The 24419-nt window shown below is 33.9% G+C and overlaps 1 protein-coding gene across 1 annotated transcript in view; it reads right to left on the bottom strand.

Moving 5' to 3' along the window:
- Positions 1-24419, bottom strand: part of LOC134270139 (deleted in malignant brain tumors 1 protein-like) — a 53190-nt gene that overhangs the window by 2968 nt on the left and 25803 nt on the right. The window contains exons 10-16 of the mRNA XM_062752317.1: positions 6911-7052; positions 6479-6657; positions 6244-6385; positions 4525-4697; positions 4201-4342; positions 2933-3117; positions 2710-2860 (exon numbers count right to left, since the gene is read on the bottom strand). Of these exons, the coding sequence (XP_062608301.1) occupies positions 2710-2860; positions 2933-3117; positions 4201-4342; positions 4525-4697; positions 6244-6385; positions 6479-6657; positions 6911-7052 (1114 nt within the window). The remainder of the gene's footprint in view (positions 1-2709; positions 2861-2932; positions 3118-4200; positions 4343-4524; positions 4698-6243; positions 6386-6478; positions 6658-6910; positions 7053-24419) is intronic.

The following is a 24419-nucleotide window of genomic DNA, read 5'->3' as shown; positions in this document are numbered from 1 at the left end:
AATTTAGGGGGTACAATAAAATATATGCATTCTTTAAGATATTGTTGAGTTTTTAAATCATTTTATTAATTTCATGAATTTAAATTGGATCTATAGTGCGTAAGTAAAATGTCTAACAATAAGAAATCGTTTCCTTACACTGACATTAGCCGAAATGAAGATATGTACCAGACATAAATCCCAGAAAAATATTAATTTTGGTGAATAATCTTTAAGTACATTTATTACACACTTAGTAATAAATACAGGTTTTTTGCATATATGCGATATGGCTGACGTCACAATAGCCGTATCAGCCCTGCAGGGCTGATATGGATTTGCAGGGCTGATATCCGTATCAGCCCTGCAAATCCATATCATCCCTGCAGGGCTGATACGGCTATTGTGACGTCAATATCACACCCTTCGTAAATTAAACCACTAAAACAATACTTGTGATCATACACAATTTTTGGTGGGTTCATATTCTCCTAATTTTAACTTTTTGAAAATAAGGTTAATCTTAATTTACAAATAATTTATACATGTAATACTATAGATTATTTTCAAATTACTACGGATCAAGTGCATTGAAATAGAAGTAGAAACAAACCCAAATCGTATGAAACATTAGACTATGTACATGTATGTAAGAAGTACATGCATGATTATTTACTTATTTTCTTCTCAACTGAATTTGTTCTGTATTTTATTACTAAGTATGTAATAAATATAATAAAACATACCCTTTTCCACATCACATCCTGTATCAGCCCTCGACCAATATCAGCCCTCGGGCCTTCGGCCCTCTGGCTGATATTGGTGTCTCGGGCTGATACAGGATGTGATATGGAAAAGGGTATGTATTATTCTCTATATATTTCTTAGATTAACTGAATTGATACATTTTACATTACTTTTCCAACGTAAATATTAGGAAGGCTTTCTTAAGTGTAGCCATTTTGTTATGCACACACGAGTCACTGTATTGTTAGTAAATATGTCTCAGTAACATATCAAAAATATATAAACTAATGTAAGATATAAAGCAATCATTTATGTAGCTTGAAAGAACATTTAATGCTGCATTTACTAATTACACAGTCTTTACAGTAATGGTCTACATAAAATAAATGCAAGCATCAATAAAAGTGTAGCCATTTTGTCACGGGTACGAAAAACGTCATTTTACGCAATGTGTACATATGACGTCAGGAGCGTCAAATAATTATCGCCGTGGCTTTTTTCATGCAGGTCCGTAGTACCAGCTCGCAGGTACTTGTGGACATGCAGGAACCACCCCCACCCCATCCCCGATATTAAACCCAGAGATTGTTGGAGATTTTTTCACAAATTATATTTCTTACACTTAATCATCATGTGTACATGTACCAAAGGAAAAAAATTATGAAAACCCCAAAATGATATCTTTCCACAAAATATACCCTACTAAACGAAGTATGCATTATAAGAGCCCCCTCCCCCCTAAATTCTTTCACCAAAAATAGTAAAAAGATGTTTAGAATTTTCGTGATAAATGATAAACCAGATTTTCAATAATGGTGAAACGTCTCCATCCCTCCTTTTTTCATCCCCTCAATATACTAAATTGATACTTATTTTTTTAAATTCAAAATGACACCAGTTCCATTGAAACGTAGGAAGTATAAAAAAAATTTAACTCTCATTCATTTTCTCTATACACCCAAAGCGCATGCTTTATAGAAATAAAAGACTTGTAATAACCTAACTGAAAAAAAAATATTGAAGGAGGTTGAAAGGGAAAACTACTTATATATTTTCTCCTTATAAGACAGACAAGTGAGAAAAATAGAAAGAGGAATATTCACTGAGTGCCTTTGGCATTTCAGTAATTCAAATTTATTTTTAAGATTTATTAATAAACATCTAAATATTTCAAAAAAAAAAAAAAAGGTTCAAACAATGAACATTATGTGCCCTTTTATTTTATTTTTTTATATTTTGAAAAATGAAATTCATTTTAAATCCTAAAATATGCATGTACAAGGTTCAAAACGTTATAACAACGTTATGACTTTTTAACGTTATTTTGACGTAACGTCAATATGACTACCAACACCGTGCGCAACGTCTATGTAATTTTTGTGTATATGTATTTTCAATGATTAATGAACCAATTACATCGAAATAAAACTAAAGAATAACTAATGAACAATGACATTGTAATAACACACTAAATTTAGAAATCAGATATAATTTTGAGAGTTTTGAGAGTTTCATTGGGATGTGACATGAAGTCGGTCACGTAATCAAATTAAATAACGTCCGACGGGCATTATTGCCTATTGACAAAATACATCAAAATAACACGCACATATGACATGACTCAAAAAGTAACGAACAATGACAAAAACACCAAGGTATACATGTATAACTTAATGAACAATATCATCGAAATGACACCAAAGTATGAGGTAATTCAGAAACTAATGAACAATGATAAGGAAATAAAACCAAAACACAACGTTACACTGGTAAGAATAGAGACCAAATATTTTATCTTAGAAACATAACAAAGCTTTCATGGTAGTGTTGTATAGGTCCTTAAGCTTTTCGAGATTATATTTTTATACAATTTTAAGTGGGTCATTTTCGAACTACTTTTTATATCGGGGCTTTTTCGAAATGGAATCAAATTACACCGCAAAAATCCCGAGAGAGGTAGAGAGAGAGAGAGAGAGAGTTTACCCAGAGTAGCCAAGACTTCTGCAGATGACCTTTGCTTCCATGTACTCCCAACTGTCTTTACAAAATCCAATCCAAATACCATTGATAAGCACCTCTGGATTGACTACGCTGTTATTTGTTGTAAAATTTTCGTTTTCTATTCGAATTATGTCTAAAAAGAGTTTTGAAATCAGTGGTTAAGTAACATCATCTCTCTTTCTCTCTCTCCCAATCTCTCTCTTACCATTAGTGGTGTTGTAACAAACGACTCCTGCGTGTCTACCATTGTTACAGACGTTGGTTCTGCTTATGGATCGTGCACATTTGATCAAAGAATCTTCATATCCATTACAGTTAATGTTGGTCACAGCCATTTGGCCCTTTGTCTCTCCAAACACAGAGGATGAACTTGATAAAGCCGGGATTCCTCTACCAAAATATTACCATAAACTTTAATCACAGTTAGGGTTTAATTAAGGAAACCAAAGAGAGAAAATGTATGTAGATTTCCATCTTAATCTGTAATCATGCCCAAGACTTGTTACAACAAAAATGAAATCATCAGTTTATTTTACATGTTAAGAAATTAGTTCTGCTTTTACAAAAAACTGCATTTGCATTTCTCTTTTTAGCACTTATTATGCACCATGTTTAGCAGACCTATTTTTTTTTTGGTATTTTAGTGAATCGGGAAACTTTCAAAACTATTTGCAATCTTTTACGGGAAAAGAAGAAGATTTCTCTTTCTTAGGTCTTAAATTAAACATTTTGATATATCAACGACATTTTATCAATTAATAATATTTATTTCCATTCCTGCGTTGAATCGATATATCCCTTTCAGCTCAAAATAGGATATACCACAGAGTCTGCCACATTTTTTTTATATTCAGATATTTAAAACTAGGAAAAGACTTAAATGTCAACCCCAAAACAAAACTTGATAATAAACGTGATGGCTCCAATTTTTCCTATCGTCAACTTAGTTCCTTTGAGTTTATGTCTCCTAGTTGATTTCATGCGCAAGAGCATGTCTATACTCTACGTCCATGTACTAAGAATTTCTAAAACAAGTCGAGCTGGTGGCAGACATTATGATTGAATAAGAATACTAACAGTGTCGTTTAATATGCAACATTTCGCAAAGGCTTTGTGACAGTTACACAAATGCTTTGTGAGAGCTTTGTTACAGTGACATGGTCGGTAAATATTGTCTTTCATTAAGGCAAATAATGACAGCCCTTTCTCATAATCGTTAATTTCTCTGAATTTCACGTTTTTCCCTCGATGGGGATGAGGAGGGGAAGGCGCGCGTGACCGGTCGACACGGACTGCTTATTTCATTTTGACACCTGATCCCACCTCTGATTTTTTTTAAAGACCCGAGTTTGTTATGTTCTTTAAATTTCTATTGCTTTAATCAACTTTTGCGCTTGATTCCTATTTTTAAAAAAAGGATTTATAAAATCTAGTTGATCAAAAGAAGTTGCATTGAATATAACGTTTGATTACCCTGAGTACCCTAGTCCTCTACAAGTCACATTAGCATCATTTGTGTCCCACATATTGTTGCACACACTTCGCCATTGTCCATTTATGAAAACCTCCACTCGACCTTCATGTACAGAGCTACCACTTATCATTCGTACTAAATCTGTAATAAAGCAAATGATTATTGATTTTAAAGAAAAAAACTAGTAGACAAAGCCCTAGGAAAAGGCTTAAATGTAAAAATATTTTTGTTAGTACCAGGGTATTAGATTGATTAGTTATATAAGTCCTTTACAGGAATACTGCAGTATATATCTCATTAGACGTTGAAATATATGAACTTACCATTTTCTGAATGGTAGCAAACAACTCCTGCTGCCCCACCACTACAGCTGCTTGATCCAATTGTAGATTGTCGACACTTCAGCAAGGAATCTTCACTTCCATTACAATTTATACCATTCAACCATATTTCACCACCGCCTTCTCCAAACAGAGAAGATAGGACCGGGAGTCCTCTACAGAAAATATTAAATCAATATTTACAGGTGTAATTTATTATGGTGGTTGCTTACTGTAACAAATTGTATATATACTGTATACATTTATCCTCTATATCTTCGTCATTTTCAGCAAAATCTCTCTCACAGTTATTTTTTTTCTATTTTGAGTGTCTTAATGTCTATATGACATTATCCGTTCATTTATCAAACAATTTAGTCAGTGTATAGCCATTATCATTTAGCAATAATTCAATACCAATTCAAAATCGTCGAATTTGAAGTATTATTACATTGAAATGAAAAGTTATTTCTAATACAGCTGTATCAGTACATATAAATTCATATCCTAAAATAATCTAAAATTAAAAAAAGATGTTCCCCAAACGCTCCCCAACTCCCTTTTTGGTAAAAATTCAATAAATAAGTTTTATGCAGATGCATTTGCATGATGACCATAAACAAGCTAATTTAGCTATCTTTTTCTATATTTGGCCATTACTGTTTGGTTGAATTACCATCCAAAACAATTTAAAGTTTAAGCAATCAGATTACAGTTCACATGTATGCACAATTTCATGAAATTATTACCCTTTATCAAAACCTATACGGATATCCTAATGCATGCATGTTTTAGCTATCAAAGCATTAATATTCTGACTTTCTGTTTCAACCTATAAAAGAATCAAATGCATATGACATGAGGAGATTTAATTTGTAATAAACATACATTCAATGTATCCCATGAAAAATTATGGAAAATCCAATTTAGCCATTGTTAAATCAGATTGCACCGCACGTGTCCGCCATTAAATCATACTGTTGTATATCAATTATGACTATGAAACAAAGCATTTCAAAGTAACGATTTTTGTTCACCAATCCATGAGCAACTTCCGTGCATGCGCGTGCAATGTGCATGATAACCATACCTTTTTGTAAGAGTCTATAATGTCCCTCTCCAAACACAGATGTTTGGTTGAAAATCAAGGAAGTTATAGCCATTTAAAGTTGGTTAGCCAATTGGCAGCAATGCGCGTGCTTTCATATTTTTTATTTGAACATTACATTTTCTGCATGACTATGTTTAAAATTTCAAAGCATTTCGGCAAAAAACAAGAAAATTGCAGATTTTTGTTTCAGCCATATCGGAGAAAAGGAATGCATGCGCGTGACATTTGATTGCAACGATGTTATTAATACATTACAAAAATCCTTATACAATGATTTTAAGGTTTCAAAAAAAAATGTAAAAGGCGTTTTAAAGTTGAGTCATTTCACGATATCACGGCTACGCAGTGTTTGCGCGCAAAATTAAGAGAAATTACCCTAATATCACACCTTTTACAAAAAAGGTTTTAATCAGTTTTAACATCCTTTATTGCAAATACTTCGGACCAAAAAAGTTTATCAAGACTTCAAAAAAAAGAATAATAATATTAAGAAACCGACCAATCAACAATTCTTAAACGTTTCTAAAAAAAAATTGGTAAAATTATCCTATACTAGTATTTTAAGATGGCATAACAAGCTATTTTATCTACCATTTTGTTGGAGACTTTACCCTGAATATCCTAAACTTTTACAAGTGACATCAGCATCCGTCTTGCCCCATCCTCTGTCACAAACATTCTGCCATTCACCCTTTATCATAACCTCGACCCGACCTTCGTCTGCAGAGCTACCGTTAACTATTCTGACTGAATCTATAAAAGAATCAAATAATAACGACAAGAGGGTGTTTAATTTGTTAATAAACATACATTCAATGTAAATGAAAAATTATCCTTTTGAAATACCGTTTCCATTGTGGTAACAAACGACCCCAGCGTGTCCACCATTACTACAGCTGTTAGATGCAATTACTGACTGAATACATCCCAGTAACGATGGTTCACCTCCATGACAATTTCCTGTGGACAACATCCATACTGAATCAGGTCCCTCTCCAAACACAGAGTGGGAAACCGGGAGACCTCTGAAAAACAAGCCAGGGTGGTTGTGGAAGTGATTTGGAGGAATTCGACTCTTACATATTTTTTATTTGAACATTACATTTTCTCAGACCAAACAAACTTTATGTACAATTGCACCATTCTAAAGATATCCAGAAAAGGAATAAAAATTTTTGAACTTTTAACGCTTGATTAATACATTTAAAAGTAGATTTTAGGTAAAAAATTATTTTTTTTCTTGATAGGCAAAATGTTTCAAAAATTAAGAGAAATTACCCTGAATATCCAATACTTTTACAAGTCACATCAGCATCATTTTTATCCCATCCTTTATTGCAAATACTCCGCCATTGCTCGTTTATCAAAACTTCAACTCGACCTTCATACTCAGAACTACCATTAACAATTCTTACCGATTCTAAAATCCAAAAATTGCAATTATCCTCGAGTATTTTACCATATATGTATAGATTTTGTAAAGTTAATGAATTATAGAAAAATGTATTTAAAATTCAGATCTTCCTCATTTACTGATAATTAATTATTGTGACCCCACCCAAGCTTCCAGATATTTAAAAAATTAAGGGCAATAGACGCTAATTAAAAAGCGTTCACATAAGTACAGCTAAAGTTGCCGGGATATATATTTCCTGTTTGATAAAAACAACCCCAGCATTTATACCAGAAGTACACACATCAGACCCAATTACTGATTTCGTAAGCCTATAGAGACTGTACATATCCCCAGCAGTGAACGCTGTTAAACATCCATATTTGACTAGGACCCTCTCCAAAAACAGAAGACGCGAAGGAATAATGCAATTCACCAAAATGATGACATACGTAAGATTTTTCCTATATTTTTCTATGATTCATTCCTTGTTTATAATTAGTCAACAAATCTATAGAAACCTTTATGTACAATTTACCATTGTAAATGTATAAAACTTTTAAAAATTTTTGAACTTTTAAGTTATTTACATTTAATAGATTTTATGAATTTCTAAATTATTTTTATTAAATATTTTATTAACATCAGTTTTATTATAATATGTCCTAGGACACCTTGTATATCCAAGACTCTTGCAAGTCACTTGGGCATCATGATTTGCCCCATCCTTGTCGCATACACTTCTCCATTGCCATATAAGTCAGAACTTCTACTGACCCTCATGAAAGATGCTACCATTAACTATTCTAACTGAATCTATAAAATTACAAATAAAACAAGAGGCCCATGGGCCACATCGCTCACCCTAGAAGCTTTGACCATTCTGTTCTTTACTAGATTTCCCCCTTGTTATACATATTGTGACCCCACCCAACTTCACTCATCATAATTTAGACAAGTTGAAATTAATACTACCCCAGGATGCTTTCACATAAGTTTCAGCTTTTCAAAGATTGTCCAATATATTTCTATGTAAAACTTTGATTCCCATTGTGGCCCCGCCCCCCCCCCCCCCTGGGGTCAACCCCCCGGTCATGATTTTAACAATTTAGAATCTACACTACCCTAGGATGCTTCCACACAAGTTTCAGCTTTTCTGGCCCAGTGGTTATTAAGGAGAAGAATTTTTAAGATTTTTCCTATATTTTTCTATGTAAAACTTGGATTCCCCATTGTGGCCCCGGGGGTCATGATTTGTACAATTTAGAATCTACACTACCCCACAATGCTTTCATATAAGTTTCAGCTTTTCTGGCCCAGTGGTTCTTGATAAGAAGATTTTAAAAGTTTTTTCCTATATATTTCTAAGTAAATCTTTGATTTCCCATTGTGGCCCCGCCCAACCCCCTGGGGTCATGATTTGTACAATTTAGAATCTACACTACCCCAGGATGCTTCCATATAAGTTTCAGCTTTTCTGGCCCAGTGGTTCTTGAGAAGAAGATTTTTTAAAGATTTTTCCTATATATTTCTATGTAAAACTTTGATTCCCCATTGTGGCCCCGCCCTATCCCCGGGGGTCATGATTTGAACAATTTAGAATCTACACTACCCCACGATGCTTTCATATTAGTTTCAGTTTTTCTGGCCCAGTGGTTCTTGAGAAGAAGATTTTTAAAGTTTTTTCCTATATATTTCTAAGTAAATATTTGATTTCCCATTGTGGCCCCGCCCAACCCCCTGGGGTCATGATTTGTATAATTTAGAATCTACACTACCCCAGGATGCTTCCATATAAGTTTCAGCTTTTCCGGCCCAGTGGTTCTTGAGAAGAAGATTTTTAAAGATTTTTCCTATATATTTCTAAGTAAATCTTTGATTTCCCATTGTGGCCCCGCCCAACCCCCTGGGGTCATGATTTGTACAATTTAGAATCTACACTACCCCACGATGCTTCCATATAAGTTTCAGCTTTTCTGGCCCAGTGGTTCTTGAGAAGAAGATTTTTAAAGATTTTTCCTATATATTTCTTTGTAAAACTTGGATTCCCCATTGTGGCCCCGCCCTACCCCCGATGGTCATGATTTGAACAATTTAGAATCTACACTACCCAAGGATGCTTTCACATAAGTTTCAGCTTTCCTGGCCCAGTGGTTCTTGAGAAGAAGATTTTTTAATGACCCAACCCTATTTTTGTCTTTTCTTGATTATCCCCCCTTGTAAGGGGACTTGGCCCTTCATTTTTACAATTTAAACTCCCTTTTACCTAAGGATGCTTTGTACCAAGTTTGGTTAAAATTGGCCCATTGGTTCTTGAGAAGAAGTCGAAAATGTGAAAAGTTTACGGACGGACAGACGGCTGGACAGCTAGACGGACGGACGGACGACGGACACAATGTGATCAGAAAAGCTCACTTGAGCCTTCGGCTCAGGTGAGTTAAAAATGGATAAATCAACTAATATATCAATCTTTGAAATCTTGAATTATCAACTGTTCTCTTAACTCACCATTCCTTGTGTTGTAACAAACCACTCCAGCTGTATTACCATAACGACAAGTGTTTGATCCAATCACTGATTGTGAGCACTCAAAGAGAGACTTTTTATTTCCATAGCAATTCACTCTGTCTAACCATGTCCGGCCACTGCCTTCTCCAAACACAGAGGAGGAAACGGACAAACCTCTTTAAAACAAGAAAAGATGGAACCAAATATTTCCGAAAAAAAGAAGAAAAAATAAAGAAGAAAAGAAGATGAATTAAAAAAGAAAGGAAATTTACCCTTTATATCCAAGACTTTTACAAGTTATATCAGCATCACTTTTACTCCATCCGTTATCACATACACTTCCCCACTGGCCATTAATCAAAACTTCAACTCGACCCTCATCAACAGAGCTACCATTAACAATTCTAACTGAAGCTGAAATTGAATTTCAAAAAAAATCTTATATAAAAGTTTAGTATTTCCTAAAACAAAGTATACTTTATTGTCTTTACCCACCATTATTCGTAGGATTACATACAACTCCAACGATTTTTCCAGCATTGCACCTGTTGGATCCAGTTACCGAGTCTGCACACTGTAACAGATTACCCTCATTCCCATTGCAATTAATGCCGTCCAACCAAATGTGTCCATTACCGGGTCCGAAAACCGACGAATTCACCGCAGCACCCCTTTGAATCAATCCATAAAAATAAAAAAAATACGAAACATGCGACATGCAATGTTTCCTGCCATTTATCTTGATATCTGGTTTGTAAGAATTATAATGCAGAATGAAAGTCAAATAGCCTTGAAAACATTCGCAAATTTGAGTCAAGCAAACGCAAATTTCAAAAATTGACACGAAATCTCTTTCTGAAATGTTATGAGATCAGCGAAATAATTTTTTACGATGAAAAAATATATTTAACAAAGAATCTCTTGCAACTTAAAAGACATGATAACATTTTACCAAGAATATCCCAAGGAGCGACAAGCGACTTTGGCATCATTATTATCCCACACTTGATCACAGACAGCGCCCCATTTCCCATTGATAAACACCTCAATCAAGCCTTCGTTTGTAGAAATTCCTTTGGATAACCTGACATGGCCTGTCATAAAATGTAAAATCAAAAACATCAAGATTACTGCCTTAAAATCCAATCTAAAGGTCGTTGTACATGTATTTATAAAATACATTCACGTACGGTTTGGAAGAAAACAAACAACTCCGGCATCTTCTGAATGAGTACAGTTGGCTGTGGTTGAATGAGGACAGTCGAGAACATCAGTTTCAGCACCACTACATTGTAAATCTAAATAGACAGTTCCTGCTCCTTTTCCAAATACAGCAGTTGAAACTGCCATACCTTGCCTTTTAAATATTGAGGTAAAAAAATACACCTTGTTAGTTGCTGATAACCCTGGCTTTAAGTATGAAACAACAATAATAACAGTTACGTTTTTAAATCTTTGACGAGGACTCTTAAACGGACACACACACAAATAAATAAATAAAATTTTGATCTTTTATAAACATATCTAATTATGAAGACATTCACCTTTCTAATCCAAATAGTTGTTTACAGACCACATTAGCATCATTAGAATCCCAGCTGTCAACACACACTGTTCCCCAGACTCCATCCTTATAGACCTCCACCCTTCCTTCCCCTGATGAACTTCCATTTACAAGTCGTAAACCTTTGAATCAGGAAAGCATTGCATAACAATAGCCTTAAACATTTGGTTTTTATTGAAATTCAAACTTCTTGTTAAGGGTCACTGATACTTTGCAAAATCAGATCAGAATGATTTTTTTTATCTATATAGGGTTTAGATATATGATTTTAAAAATAATGATAACAACCGAAATGTGAATTTTCAAATTACTTGATATCAAAAAAAATAATAAACACAGTAATGAAGCATATAGATAGCTCAAATTTTAGTTCATGCTTATTTGGAACATGAAAAACGATTGGTAAATTAAGTATTTTTGATTCCATCATATTTCACGGTTTAAAATTAATTGTTTAAACGTTCAATTAGATATGTATTAATTTGCTAAATGTTCAACCTTATTGCATTTATTTCTTTTTTTAAAAATAAATTTTAAGAAAATTATGTTCAATTTTATTTTTTCCGACTAACCGATCACAAATTTTCTAACCGATTCTCATTGTTCCGACCGAGTAATCGGTTAACTGGTTACAAAAATTGCCATCCCTAGTAATAACAGTTTCTTCTTATTTTTATCGAATTCGTGCAATCGCAGCCGGGGTTTGAACCCAGGTCCTCCAATTATGGAGTGAACGTGATAAGGTTCATTCGTTGTCTGTAAATGAGGTATAACTAATATGAAATACATGGTTAAGCGATATTTGGGCGAGGGTAAGAAAACGTGATAGAGGGGGGGGGGGGCTTGCCGAGCCATCTTACGTTTTCGACCCGAGCCAAAATATCGCTCATATTTCTGCTCGTATTCTGACGTTCTAAAAGCATTGTGACGTCATGTATATTGCAATGTTTACGCTATGGCGTCACAGTTTCAACTGTAGAGAAGTACCTAAATCGGGACAACTGCACTTTAGCGGTACGCCCAAATAACATGGAAATAGCACGTGCTCTTTCTCTATAAGAGAGTCACATGTCAGCGTGACGATTTCGCTAAAAAGGCAATAAAATGCAAAAATAACCTATTTTTTGAATTCCTTGTCATTTTTCATGTTAATAAACTTCGTTTAATTAACGAAGTTATTAATTAAAACTAAAAGCACTTTCAAAACAAACCTTTGGCTTTCATTTTGTTGGCCACATTCCAAGAATGACGTTGTTGATTTATTTAAGTGCTGTGATTGGTCAGGGTAGGTGACGTGAAATAGAAAGTTTGACTTCCACTCTATATGATTGTAAACAGTGATGCAACATGCACCTTATTTACGATGATTTGTATTGTGTTTTCTATGAATGGATATTTTTAATTGACTGATTGCAGCATTCTAGAATTTTTGGAAATTTTAGCGATAAATGTGATCCTTAGTTTATGGAAATGTTGAATAAGTGGAGGGGCAAAACTTGTAAACATGCAGTGAGGATCGACGGTCTTGTTTCGAGAAACAGCAATCGGCAGTATAAGAAAAATGAAACGTAAGAGAGTAAAGAGACAAATCTTATATTTCTGGAAACAGAGCTGCAGTTAATCTAACATACTCCTGGATTTACGAACTAAAAAATCTAGAGATTTCAATTTGCAAAACACTGGAACTTTACAATCATTGATCCACATGGAATGCAGTTATATAGGAAATCTTACTAAAACAAGAATGCACTTTAGCTATAATTAAAAATTGACGTTTATCTCCTTCATCACCCATAAAAACGTATTTACAACACTGCAAAAAAAAAGACACAATGGTTCTACATGTGTGTATAGTGTCACGTATAGAGTCTTAGCGCAGATTTATCTAACGACTAAGGTAAGTTTGCTTTATTCTTTTTTTTACGTATTGGGGGCTGCCGCCCCCACACCCCCGCTTAAAAAAGCGAAAAAACATTTAGATATCTTTTTTTCTCGCTTCGAGAGTATCTTGCACAAGAAAATGGCGTCGCCCATCATAGTTGATACGTTGCTAAGTTTTTACGCCGCGCACTCTCACGCGCGTATCTAGAATCAAAATGGCGGCCGTACCGGTAAAGTGCATTCTATCCCTAAATCTATCGGAAATAGCTTATTTTGGACTTTCAAATGTTAAGAATATGTTGCATGATAAACAAAATACATGATAACTGTCATGAAATATAAGCGACATTTGGGTGAGGGTAAGAAAACGTAAGAGGGATCAGCAAGCCTCGCCCTCCATCACGTTTTCTTACCCTCACCCAAATATCGCTTATATTTCAGGACAGTTACCATGTATTTTATATATCCTGCAACAAAATGATACATTTGAAAGTCAAAAACAAGCTTTTTCCGAATGATTTAGGCACATCTCTTCAGTTGAAACTCAGACGCCATGGCGTAAACATTGCAATAAACATGACGTCACAATGCTTTTAGAACGTCGGAATACATCACAGGAGTTCGCGTACCTATCAATTATACCGAAATTTTCATTAAATAAAAAAATACGTAATAGGTATAATAATAACACAAGGAGTGCAACGCATTTGTGGTCACCTGGGAACCCCTCGCTTAATATCAAGGCTGTCGCACAATTAATCTTTAATCGAAAATTATAAAACACACACCAATCTTTTTGGAAGGGACCATTCTTTATTGCTCTTAATGCATATAATTTCAAACGCATGTTTTACAGCAGCAGCGGTGACATTTCTCTACAACTTCGCTCAAATATCCGTTGTCCGCGACCCATGACGTGACGTCACGGGCGCGTCCATTTATCCAAAAAGGAACAAAACTGCCTGAAATGCTAATCTAGACGATTGAGGTCGTATGCGAAAAGATCCAGAGGCAAGTTAGTAGACATTCAAGAAAATTCAAAACGGGGAGGTACAAGTACTTTTACTCGTATTTAAACGTAATATCGTTATCTCTATTCAATTGTGTATGTTTTTTGCCTTTTGGGTAAATGGACCGCCCGTGACGTCACGTCATGGCATCGCGGACAACCGTTGCACTCCTTGTGTTATTATTACATGTATAGGTATTACGTATTTTTTTTTATTTACCGAAAATTTTGGCAAATTGATAGGTACGCGAACTCCTGTGGAATACATGCACGCAGCCTTATTTGGGCAGCAACCGGATAAACCTTTGTTTTATAAGGTTACCTTTATTTGGTCAATGCAAGGGGTAGTTGCAGGATAAAATATTAATAATTAAGAATGGAATAACTGAGATCTGAAAAAGATTTCTGTAACGTTGTCTGAATGTCCAATGGTATCCGAACAATACTTTATACTTTTCGAATAACGCTCCATCTCCATTCTTGCAATTGTAATCAAAACACTCTTTCGTTTGCAAAATATGCTATTCATACGCAAGGAGATAGGAAATTCCTACCTAGTTTTTCAGTTCCGCCGGGAACAGTATACTGCATAGTCTTCATTTGTTCGGTAATTTCTTTCTTAAAATTATCCAGCTCCATCTGATATTTTAGCATCTGAGTCTCTATCATGTTCAAATGAGACGTTATCACTTTCCTGGTTGCTGAGTTAAACAGAAGCTCTAGTTCCTCTGTATTAGTCAATCGACAGTTGCCCACCGGTTCATGTCCACCATGTAAGATCTGACTGTCCACGTTCATCATGGTCAGTATCACTCCCAGAAGAGTAGCTGTGTCCATTCTGGATAGACAAAAGAACAAGAGACCCATGGGCCTTATAGGTCACCTAAGCATAATGTAACAACTTTCAAACTTTTGAATTTGGTTCGTGTTTTAAACGAGAGGCCATGTCATTCACAATTTTGAAAGAAACATCGTGCCGCTGCTCATCATAACTATACATTTAGCATGCTTAGTTTGGTTACTAAATACCCATAGGCAGAGTAGGGGGAAAAAATTTCATTTAAACTAACCAGTAATAATTAGCAATAATCAATGGGCCATGAAATTCTCAATTTTGGATCTGGCGCCCTTCCTCATCAAAATTTCAACTAAGTTTGTTTGTTTAATACCAATGAGCAGTGAAGAAGAATTTCAAAGAAATAAATTGCAATTTCAGTATATAATCTATATAACCCAACCATAGCACTAGAACCTCTGACCCTTGAGCCACAAGTTTCACAATTTTTAAAAGAGGACACTCAACAGGAGTAAAGAAGAAACATTTAAAAGATTGCATTAATTTAAGTGGTTTCGGCCCCACCCCTCAAGCCCCAAGGGAAAATGAAATTCACAATTTTCCCCCTTCCGCCATAAACGTTTTTTTGCCAAAATTGGTTGAAATTGATTAAATGGTTGCAGAGTAGAAGCTGAAAATATTCAAATGCTACCGCAGGATGCACAACGCATGACGACGGACCAAAACAGAAAGCAATAGTAGTTCACCTGAGTTAACTCAGGTGACATGATAAAACAATATTATCCAAAAAATGATGATTCAGTTTAAAAAGAAATATTTCTATATTCTACTAGGTATCAAATGAATAACTCCAGTTGTTCTTTTATTTTATGAATATAATGAATATGACAAAAGACTGAAAAGATGATCGCTTTCTATATCAAACTTCATAAGTAATTCTACGAAATCAACTAAACATCAAGATATAAAAATAAGTAAGCTTTAGTAAGTTATGACAATCCGTTTTAGTTTTAACAAACAACAGAACAAAGAACGTTATCTTGAAATTAAATTTTGAAACAAAAGCCAATTAAAAAAGGTCAATTATATAAAATGAAAAAAAAATCAAAATAATCAATGCCTTGAATACGATAAGCTTTAGCTAAATTATGTTTGTCTGCATTTCAAAATAAACCCTTTCCTACTTTAATATTACTACCTTAATATAATGACAAAACATTAATAACTTGTTTATATAAGTATAAGCAAATATAAGAAATACATACACAATATATTCTCATTTTTTAAGAAATACCTTTTGTCACATTAATTTTTATAATATGACATTACTTAAGAAATGAATTTGATAGTTACCCATTTTATACGGTATAAACTGGGTTGGGGCAGTTTACGCTTCATAAACCGCGAAGCGGTTTATAAAAAAGCGTAACATGACAAAAGCATTATTTATTCATATTTTCAATTATCTATAAAGTTTGCCTTAAAAACAAAAAAAATGTAAATGATCTATAAAGAAAACATAAACAAAATAAAACCTAACACAATATAATCGTCTATACACCAATTTGAAATACTGAAAATTAAAATAATAAAATAAAAAGTATCTTACAGAATTCTATTCACTTGTTTGTAAAAATCACCAATTGTATTCTGGCTGAAGGCTGGTCTAGTGAATAAGGATGTAAATAAATTTTCCTTCGTTAAGTGGCCTGATCTACTTGATTTACAGAAATTAACACCAGTAATCCAGCGTTGGTACCCTTAATGACCGAAATTGAAACCGACAACGGAAACACATATTATCCACTTACTATAATTTTAAAGACGTTACTTGTAGTTTGTTTAATTTTTGGTATTACGACTCATGCTATGTAAAAAATAGTTAAATACATTTACAACGTTATGAAAAAGGGACTGTTTTTTGCTGATTCTTTTTTGTAAAAAAAAAAAACTTTCAACTAATTCTTTCCGGAAATCCATCTTGCTGTCCCTCTGTCTGGCAGTCTGTCCAACTTGATTTTCAGCACTTTTTTGTACATTGTTTCAGATATCGGGCCGAATTTTGGTATGTGGGTGTATCTTGATGAGTTATAGTTCAAGTTTGCATTTTGTTCCGCTTTATTGAATGGAACATATGGAGATAACGAACAGTATTCATGATCAAAAGTCCATATAACAGTAGGAAATAGGAGCAGAGCAATTACGGACCTCCAAAATATCAGAGGTGGGATCAGGTGCCATGGGAAGTGAACATCTTCTTGTAATATTTGGGAAACAAGGGAAAATCTTTTGTCAATTCAGTGTATTAAAAATGGACTAATAATTAGTATGAAAAATGTCAGACGCTTGACTCAATGATAAATTGTATTTGCTGAAAAGGTCATTGTATCGACCATAGAACTTATGAATTGATCACTTTTAAAGGGGTCAGCTGGTATTTCTTGATTCATCAACTTGTTTGTCAACAAATTACGTTTTAGAAAATGTTCATACATAGAGCATGCTCTTGTGTATCGAATCAACTGAGATATATGAACTTCGTTTGCAGGTGATGAAGGTATATTGATGCATTAGTAAGGAAAGTTGATAGAAAAATTAAAGCCATGGCAATACAGTCATAGAGTTTGGTTGTTAGATTACCATTAACGTCTTTTTCAAGTAAAATATCCAAATACGATACAGATTTGTCAGACTCTGTGGTACCTTCTATCTCACTAGGATATATAGTATCGACATAAAAATGAAAATTACCATTGTTAATTGACAATACGTCGATATATCTAAATGCTGAGTTGATTCATTACTGTGTAAAGCCAAGTCGGCAATATTTCATCCATATTTCGACGGGCAAGTGTTTTTTTTCTTTTCACGCATAAGATTTTGCACAAAGAATGAGTGCACTTAAGCTATGAGAGTTGGATCCCGATGTTTTGCGCAAAATAAAATTCCAAAATTCATTAAATTTATGTTTCATAGGTATTAAACAATGTCTTAAGAGCAGGTTTTGGTATATTATATTACATGAAAGTATTAAATAATGCCGAACGACACTAGCTTTTGAGACGGGGGTCAAACAGTTTTGTCTCATTTCTATTGTTATTCATATGCATACCAGTTTTCAACGACTTTGTTTAAATCGAGCCGCAACTTGGCCATTTTTCTTATTTGCACAGAATATGTATTTTAACTTAAACTTATACATATCCAAATGACAATTGTCCTAGTTGCGGCTCATATCTAATTTTCAAAAAAATGTCCCCAAACTAGGATCGAGATAGCTACTAAATTAACCGGTCACTGAGCAACAACGATTGATATTATAATCACCTTTCTCACGTGACCTTCTGCTGTTCGATACGCTAACACTTTCATTGAAAATTATTTTATTGTGTTTAAGTCTCTGTTGTGACATTATCTATCGTACTTCCAACTTCAAACTATGGGAGATTTTTGCGCAAATTTTAATAGGGTTTGAAGATAATATGTCTCTTATTTATCTTTATGCTTTTCGTTAGGGGTGTTTTGAAAGAATTCTGGTATTGACAGTGTCATTGGTAGGTACATGTATAGGCTTATGTCGCCTCTGTATTATGGTCTGCACAGCGAGACATTTACCCCATCCCTTAACATTAGAATCATTTAATAACTGTGCACAATGAAATCAACACGATCTCTCTCTCTTCTCCGTTTCAATTCGCAATGCGAAAAAATCATATGTGCTAATGTTTACATTCCACAACCATGCGGTTTAAATGTCTCCGCCTATTTGCGGATATCTTAGATTTGAAAGTGGTCCCATTCAATTTTCCGGAATTGAAGGCTTTTACATGTTCTTTTCAATTACATTTTCTGTAATCATAGAAATATGTATGACAAAAAATTCTAGAAATAAATATCAAGAGCATATGCTTGCACATTAATCATAGATTAATTTAGCGATATATTGTAATGTTTAGCTTAAAATGGGTAGCCGAAAAGGTTCCAAATGACGTACTTAAGTGCACTCATTCTTTTGCTTCTTTTAAATAATTTTTTATTGAATTACGGATTTTTTTTTGTAATTGGGTTCACGATTGGGTTCGCGCGGCAACAAATTAATGTTCCATACAACATTGTCATTTCATTGATAAACAAGCTAGGCCAACAATTACAAAAAAATTGTTTGATATACTACGACCAACCCGTCAAAATCACCCCATATCCATGTACAATCAATATTTGCTAATCATAGCACTTGCACAAATGAAACCGTATATTGTGCTGATTCAAAATATACAGAATACATAAAAAAGAGGAAAAGACATTCAGAAAAAAAGAATCTTTTACCTATCTAATTCCAATAGTTGTTTACAGACCACATCATCACCATCAGAATCCAAACTATCGTCACACATTGGTCTCCAGGGTCCATACATTCCTCTTTCTTCTGGTGAACTTCCATCCATGAGTCGTACATCTTTAAGCATGCAAAAACAAATCATAGGCTTAAATTTGATTAAACACAAAGTCCATGTATTTAATTAAATTCATCTTTGGCCTCATCATTATTCTGAAATATAAAGACATAATTAGGTTTCCCACCGATAGACAAGCTTTTCGAAGCGTTAAATCATATGGGTTGAAATAACTTATAGTAATATTAAATTAGTAACCTTAACTTGAATGTCTTCGAGATACTTAGTGATTTAACATATATTTGTAAAAGTGAATCGTTAGGGATTAACGATTGCTAAAAATATTTTCAAGACCTTGTCCATAGCTTAAAGGTCATAAGGATAATATTTTCAGATGGTAATATTGAATCTATGAGCACTAAATACACCTTATACCTAGTATGCCATCTTGCTCCTTAACGGATTTCTGCGTCTTCTTCATTTGCTTGGTAATGTCTTTCTTAAGATTAACCAGCTCAATTTTATTTTGACTTATTTGGGCTTCCATCAAGTTAAAATGAGATGTTATAGCTTGTCTGGCTGCTGAGTTAATCAGAAGCTCCAGTCCTTCTGTATTAATCACTGGACAGTGGTCTACTGTTCCATCTCCACTTTGTATAGTTTGACTATCAACTGTCATCATGCACAGTATCAGTCCAAGAACATTGGTCTTGTGCATTTTGGATAGATGAGGTTAAAGGTATATAGTCATTAAATCTATAAAAAAGAAATTGAAAAAGTTACTTCGGTAAAAATTATTTCATCATCTGTCTACTAGGCATTTATATCCGGGAAATTTTCTCTTTTTATTTGACAAGACAGAGTATTTAGCAAGGACATTGCCTTCATTACCAAAGATTCGAATTAAATAAAATGATTAAAAATAAATATGCTAAAATGAACGAGCATACCCAACTTGCAGTCTTAACAATTTAAATTATGAATATGTTTAATATAGATTTTTGACCACAACAGTATCGCTTTCGTACAAAATAGAAGTATTTGCAGATAAAAAAGATACTGTTAAAGGAAAAACATGAAACTTTGATGATATATGTTTTATCATTCGTCGTCGGGAAATATCCGAGTAATTGCAAAAGATACCGTCGTCTTATAAGCACTTATAATAATGTCAAGACAGTAGATCATTTGAAAAATACAATTAATTAAAATAAAATAAAAATTACCTCACACAATTTTCACTTGTTTGTAAACGTCAGTAATTGTGTTCTTAGACTTGTTAAAGGCTGGCCAAGTGTATGAGGAAGTAAGTCAACAGATTTTCATTAATTGTGTTTAGAGCTCTCCTATAAAATTTTTACGGAAATCAACACCAGTGGTCAACGTAGAGTCTACTTAATGACCAGAATAAGAACGGCAGAAATATCACAATATCCACTTGATACTTTTGAAACCTTAAGTAGGGGTAGACAAATAATTAGTGAATATTTAGGAAATATATTTGTTACATCGGTCAGAATATGTGCTTAAAGTTATCTGCCTATCTAAGAAATCAAAGAGGACATTTTTCTTTCGATAAAAACTAATCATTTACAAAACGTATAGTTAAAACAATACTTTTAATGTCGTGAACTTCAATCTTTTATAATTCATCATAAGATAACTGAGGTCAAAAGCCAGTATGCATGCCCAGTTTATAAGATGGAAAAATTAGGTACTGCGAATGATGAAAATTTACAATTTACAATACCTAATAAATTATTTTTTGATACTCTGCTAATGGAAGTCAGGGGGAAAACAATATCATAGAAGAAGAAAATGAAAGAGCGAGAAAATCAGTTAGAAAAAGAGATATTAGGCTTGGAACAGAACATGGCGGAAAGTAATGTAGATTTATCAAACAAACAAAAAGAAATTGAAAAAATTAGAATACATGTAATTAAAATGAAAGGCGAGTGCATTCGATCTCGAGTTAAATGGGTTGAGGAAGACGAATAAGCGACAAAGTATTTTGCAAGTTTAGAGTCTAGACATTATATCAGTTAACAAATTCCCTAAAATTATTAAAGAAAATGAATATACGATATTCAATTAAGACGACAATTAGAATGAAACAAAGATATTGTAACGAAGCCGAGGGTATCGTGTAATAAACTCGTGGGCCGCTATTCAAGTTCCATATATTCCAAACTTGTAAACAAGAGTTAATCCGAATTTCACAGGTACACTTCGTGAAACGTAACATTATTTTATGAAAATTTATACAAAAAAAGAGAAAATCTAAAAACAGATGATAGCATTTACAATAGACTAAAAGACTATGATATACCAAGACTAAGTGAAAAGGAATCTGCAAAATTAGAAGGACTAATAACTAAGGATGAAGTTTTATATTTTTTGAAAAACATGAAAAATGATAAAAGTCCGGGACCGGATGGATTTACGTGTGAGTTTTTTGATTTTTTTTTTATTAGATATTGGTATATTTATTACAAGGGCAACTAGGTATCATTGAGATGGTGGCCATCTCAAAGGGTCCCGCTCTCAACAATGAACATGAAAATGTAAGGTAGTTTAAAAGGGTTTACTTTGAAGAGGAAAATTTGTGTGCTACAGTAAAAGTCATTTAGTACGACTTCACGGATATTGCCAATTTACAGATATATATCAAAGTTATCTTGTATCCCCAGTTATATAAATTTACTCGAATTAACGGGGAAAAAATATGCATCTAATAAAGATTTTAAACAGAGAAGCTAATTCTGATCATGACCTAGAAACTTCGACCAAGGTCACTGCACATCCATTGACCAGTGGTACTCTGTGAGTGAAGCATGAGCCAAATTGGGCCAAGGAGGGAGAAGATATGCTCCTGACAAGGATTTTTAATATAATTCTGCTATGACCTTGACCATTTATCTAGAGACATGGTTCAAGGTCACTGCACACAGGTTACCCAAAGGCACTCTGTGGGTGAAGCATGAGCCAGATTCGGCCAAGGAGAGAGAAGATATGCTCCCGACAAGGATTTTTCATATAATTCTGCTATGACCTTGATCTTTGACCTAGAAATATGGATCAAGGTCACTGCACATCGGTTACCTAAAGGCACTCTGTGGGTAAATAAGAGCCATATTGGACCAAGGAGAGAGAAGATATGCTCCGGACAAGGATTTTTCATATAATTTTGCTATGACCTTGACCATTGACCTAGAAACATGGATCAAGGTCGATGCACACCGGTTACCCAAAGGCACTCTGTGTGTGAAGTATGAGCCAAATTGGGCCAAGGAGAGAGAAGATATGCTCCGGACAAGAGATCTCGGACGGACGGACAGACCGATCGCCAAAGGGCAATTTTCAGATGCAAATAGATTAGTTACTAGAAACGTTCTCGTTGCGAGCAACAAGTAGGTCTTCCGTCCGAATTTTCGAATAGAGAGATATTTGCACTATGATCTTTGTTAATACATGATGCTATCAAGACTCCCTAATTTGATTTATTTTGTTTGATTTATATATCATCAGACGTCTATAGATGAAAGTCTGTTGGCCCCTCTATGCCCTTTTTTTGAAGGTTTAGCCCCTTTTTCTTCATATGATATGATGAGGCTCTGGATTTTAAAGACTTTTTGTTCAAACAACTTTTCAGAATTTCTTCTTGTTTTCGAGCTGTGCAGAATAGAAATATTATGGGGTCAGCCCTTAATGGTGCCTTTTTTCAAAAATTAAATGGTTGTATATTTTTTAGAATACGATTCTGAACATCTTTTATTCAATACTGCTTATCAAAATATTTCTCCCTTTGGGGATATAAAGAATCAAAGATTTAGCATTTTTTCCTCTTATGACCCCTAATTACGTAACTATGATCACAATTGTTCAATATATTGTTGAAAATCGTAAAGATAAACGTTTTTGCTTCAGTAATTTATAACAAAATATTGTTCATTACAGAGATATCAATAAAGGACTTTTGGCCCTTCTGAGACCCTAATTTGAGGAAAAAGCCCTCTTTTCTTGGTATAATATGAAAGCTCTTAACATTCTGCTTAACTTCTCTTCAATATATTTTAAAAATTTGTGAACAGGTAAGACGATATGAAACAAAAGGTGTCAAATTTTGTGAGATGTTTCTGAGACATTTTTTGGCCCGACCGAGCTCCGGTACCTTTTGCGCCAGAAAAATTTGGACACCCATATACAACTCAACAAACCTTCCTTTACTTTCACTGATAATCTTGACTCATTATCTTAAGTCGTTTAGGAGGAGTTATCTGGACAAGCCGACCCTCTTAAAATCCGTAAATCGTTCATATCTCACGACCGGAAGTGACGACGTACTTATAAAAAATTTCCAAAAAGGTTCAGATCAATATCTATCAGATCTGTAAGTTTTGTGAAAATCGACCGAGCCGTTTCCGAGAACTCGCGTGCACAAAAATCGGTAAGAAAAAAAAATAATAATAGGGAAAAAGAAACCGAAGGAAAACAATAAGGTCTTCCGTTGGAAACGGAAGACCTTAATTAATACTTGTATACCAAAAAAAAAGAAAAGCAAAAGAATTTTTAAGAATTGGCGCCCCATTAGCCTTTTAAATGTTATTTATAAATAAGCATCTGTGTGTATAGGCGAACGAATAAAATCGGTTTTTAATAAATCAATACATACAAATCGAACTGGATTTTTAAAAGGAAGATATATTGGAGAAAATATTAGATTGTTTTATGGCATTATGGATTATACAGAATGCAATCAAATGCTAGGACTTTTAATGCTTATAGAAATTGAAAAGGCTTTTGATACTATCTCGTGGAATTTTATTCTTGAAAAACTTGATTTTTTCAATTTTGGAACCTCGCCGTTGAATAGACTTTTTACAGCAATATTAAATCCTGTGTCATACAGAATGGTTTTTATATCTGATTATATATATCCAGAAAGGGGATGACAAGGTGATCCTATATCCCTGTATCTCTTCCTATTGTGTTTTGAAATTTTTGGTATTTTAATTCGTAAAAATAAAGATATCAAAGGTATAACAATGCACGGAGAAGAGTATAAGATTTCTCAATATGCAGATGACCTATCACTTATCTCTGATGGATCGCCTGAATCTCTGGTTGGAATTCTTAGAGAATTAGACTACTTTACAAATTTATCAGGGCCCAAAATAAATATTCAAAAAACAAAAATGATATGGATTTGAAGTAAAAAAAAATTCAAAAGATATATATCATC

The sequence above is a fragment of the Saccostrea cucullata genome, unplaced genomic scaffold (genome assembly GCF_032062105.1).
Source record: "Saccostrea cucullata isolate Sc308-1 unplaced genomic scaffold, CSIRO_AGI_Scuc_v1 ctg4865, whole genome shotgun sequence".
Lineage (NCBI taxonomy): Eukaryota > Metazoa > Mollusca > Bivalvia > Ostreida > Ostreidae > Saccostrea > Saccostrea cuccullata.
Note: the sequence above shows the minus strand (reverse complement) of the source record. Positions and strands in the feature narration are given on the sequence as shown.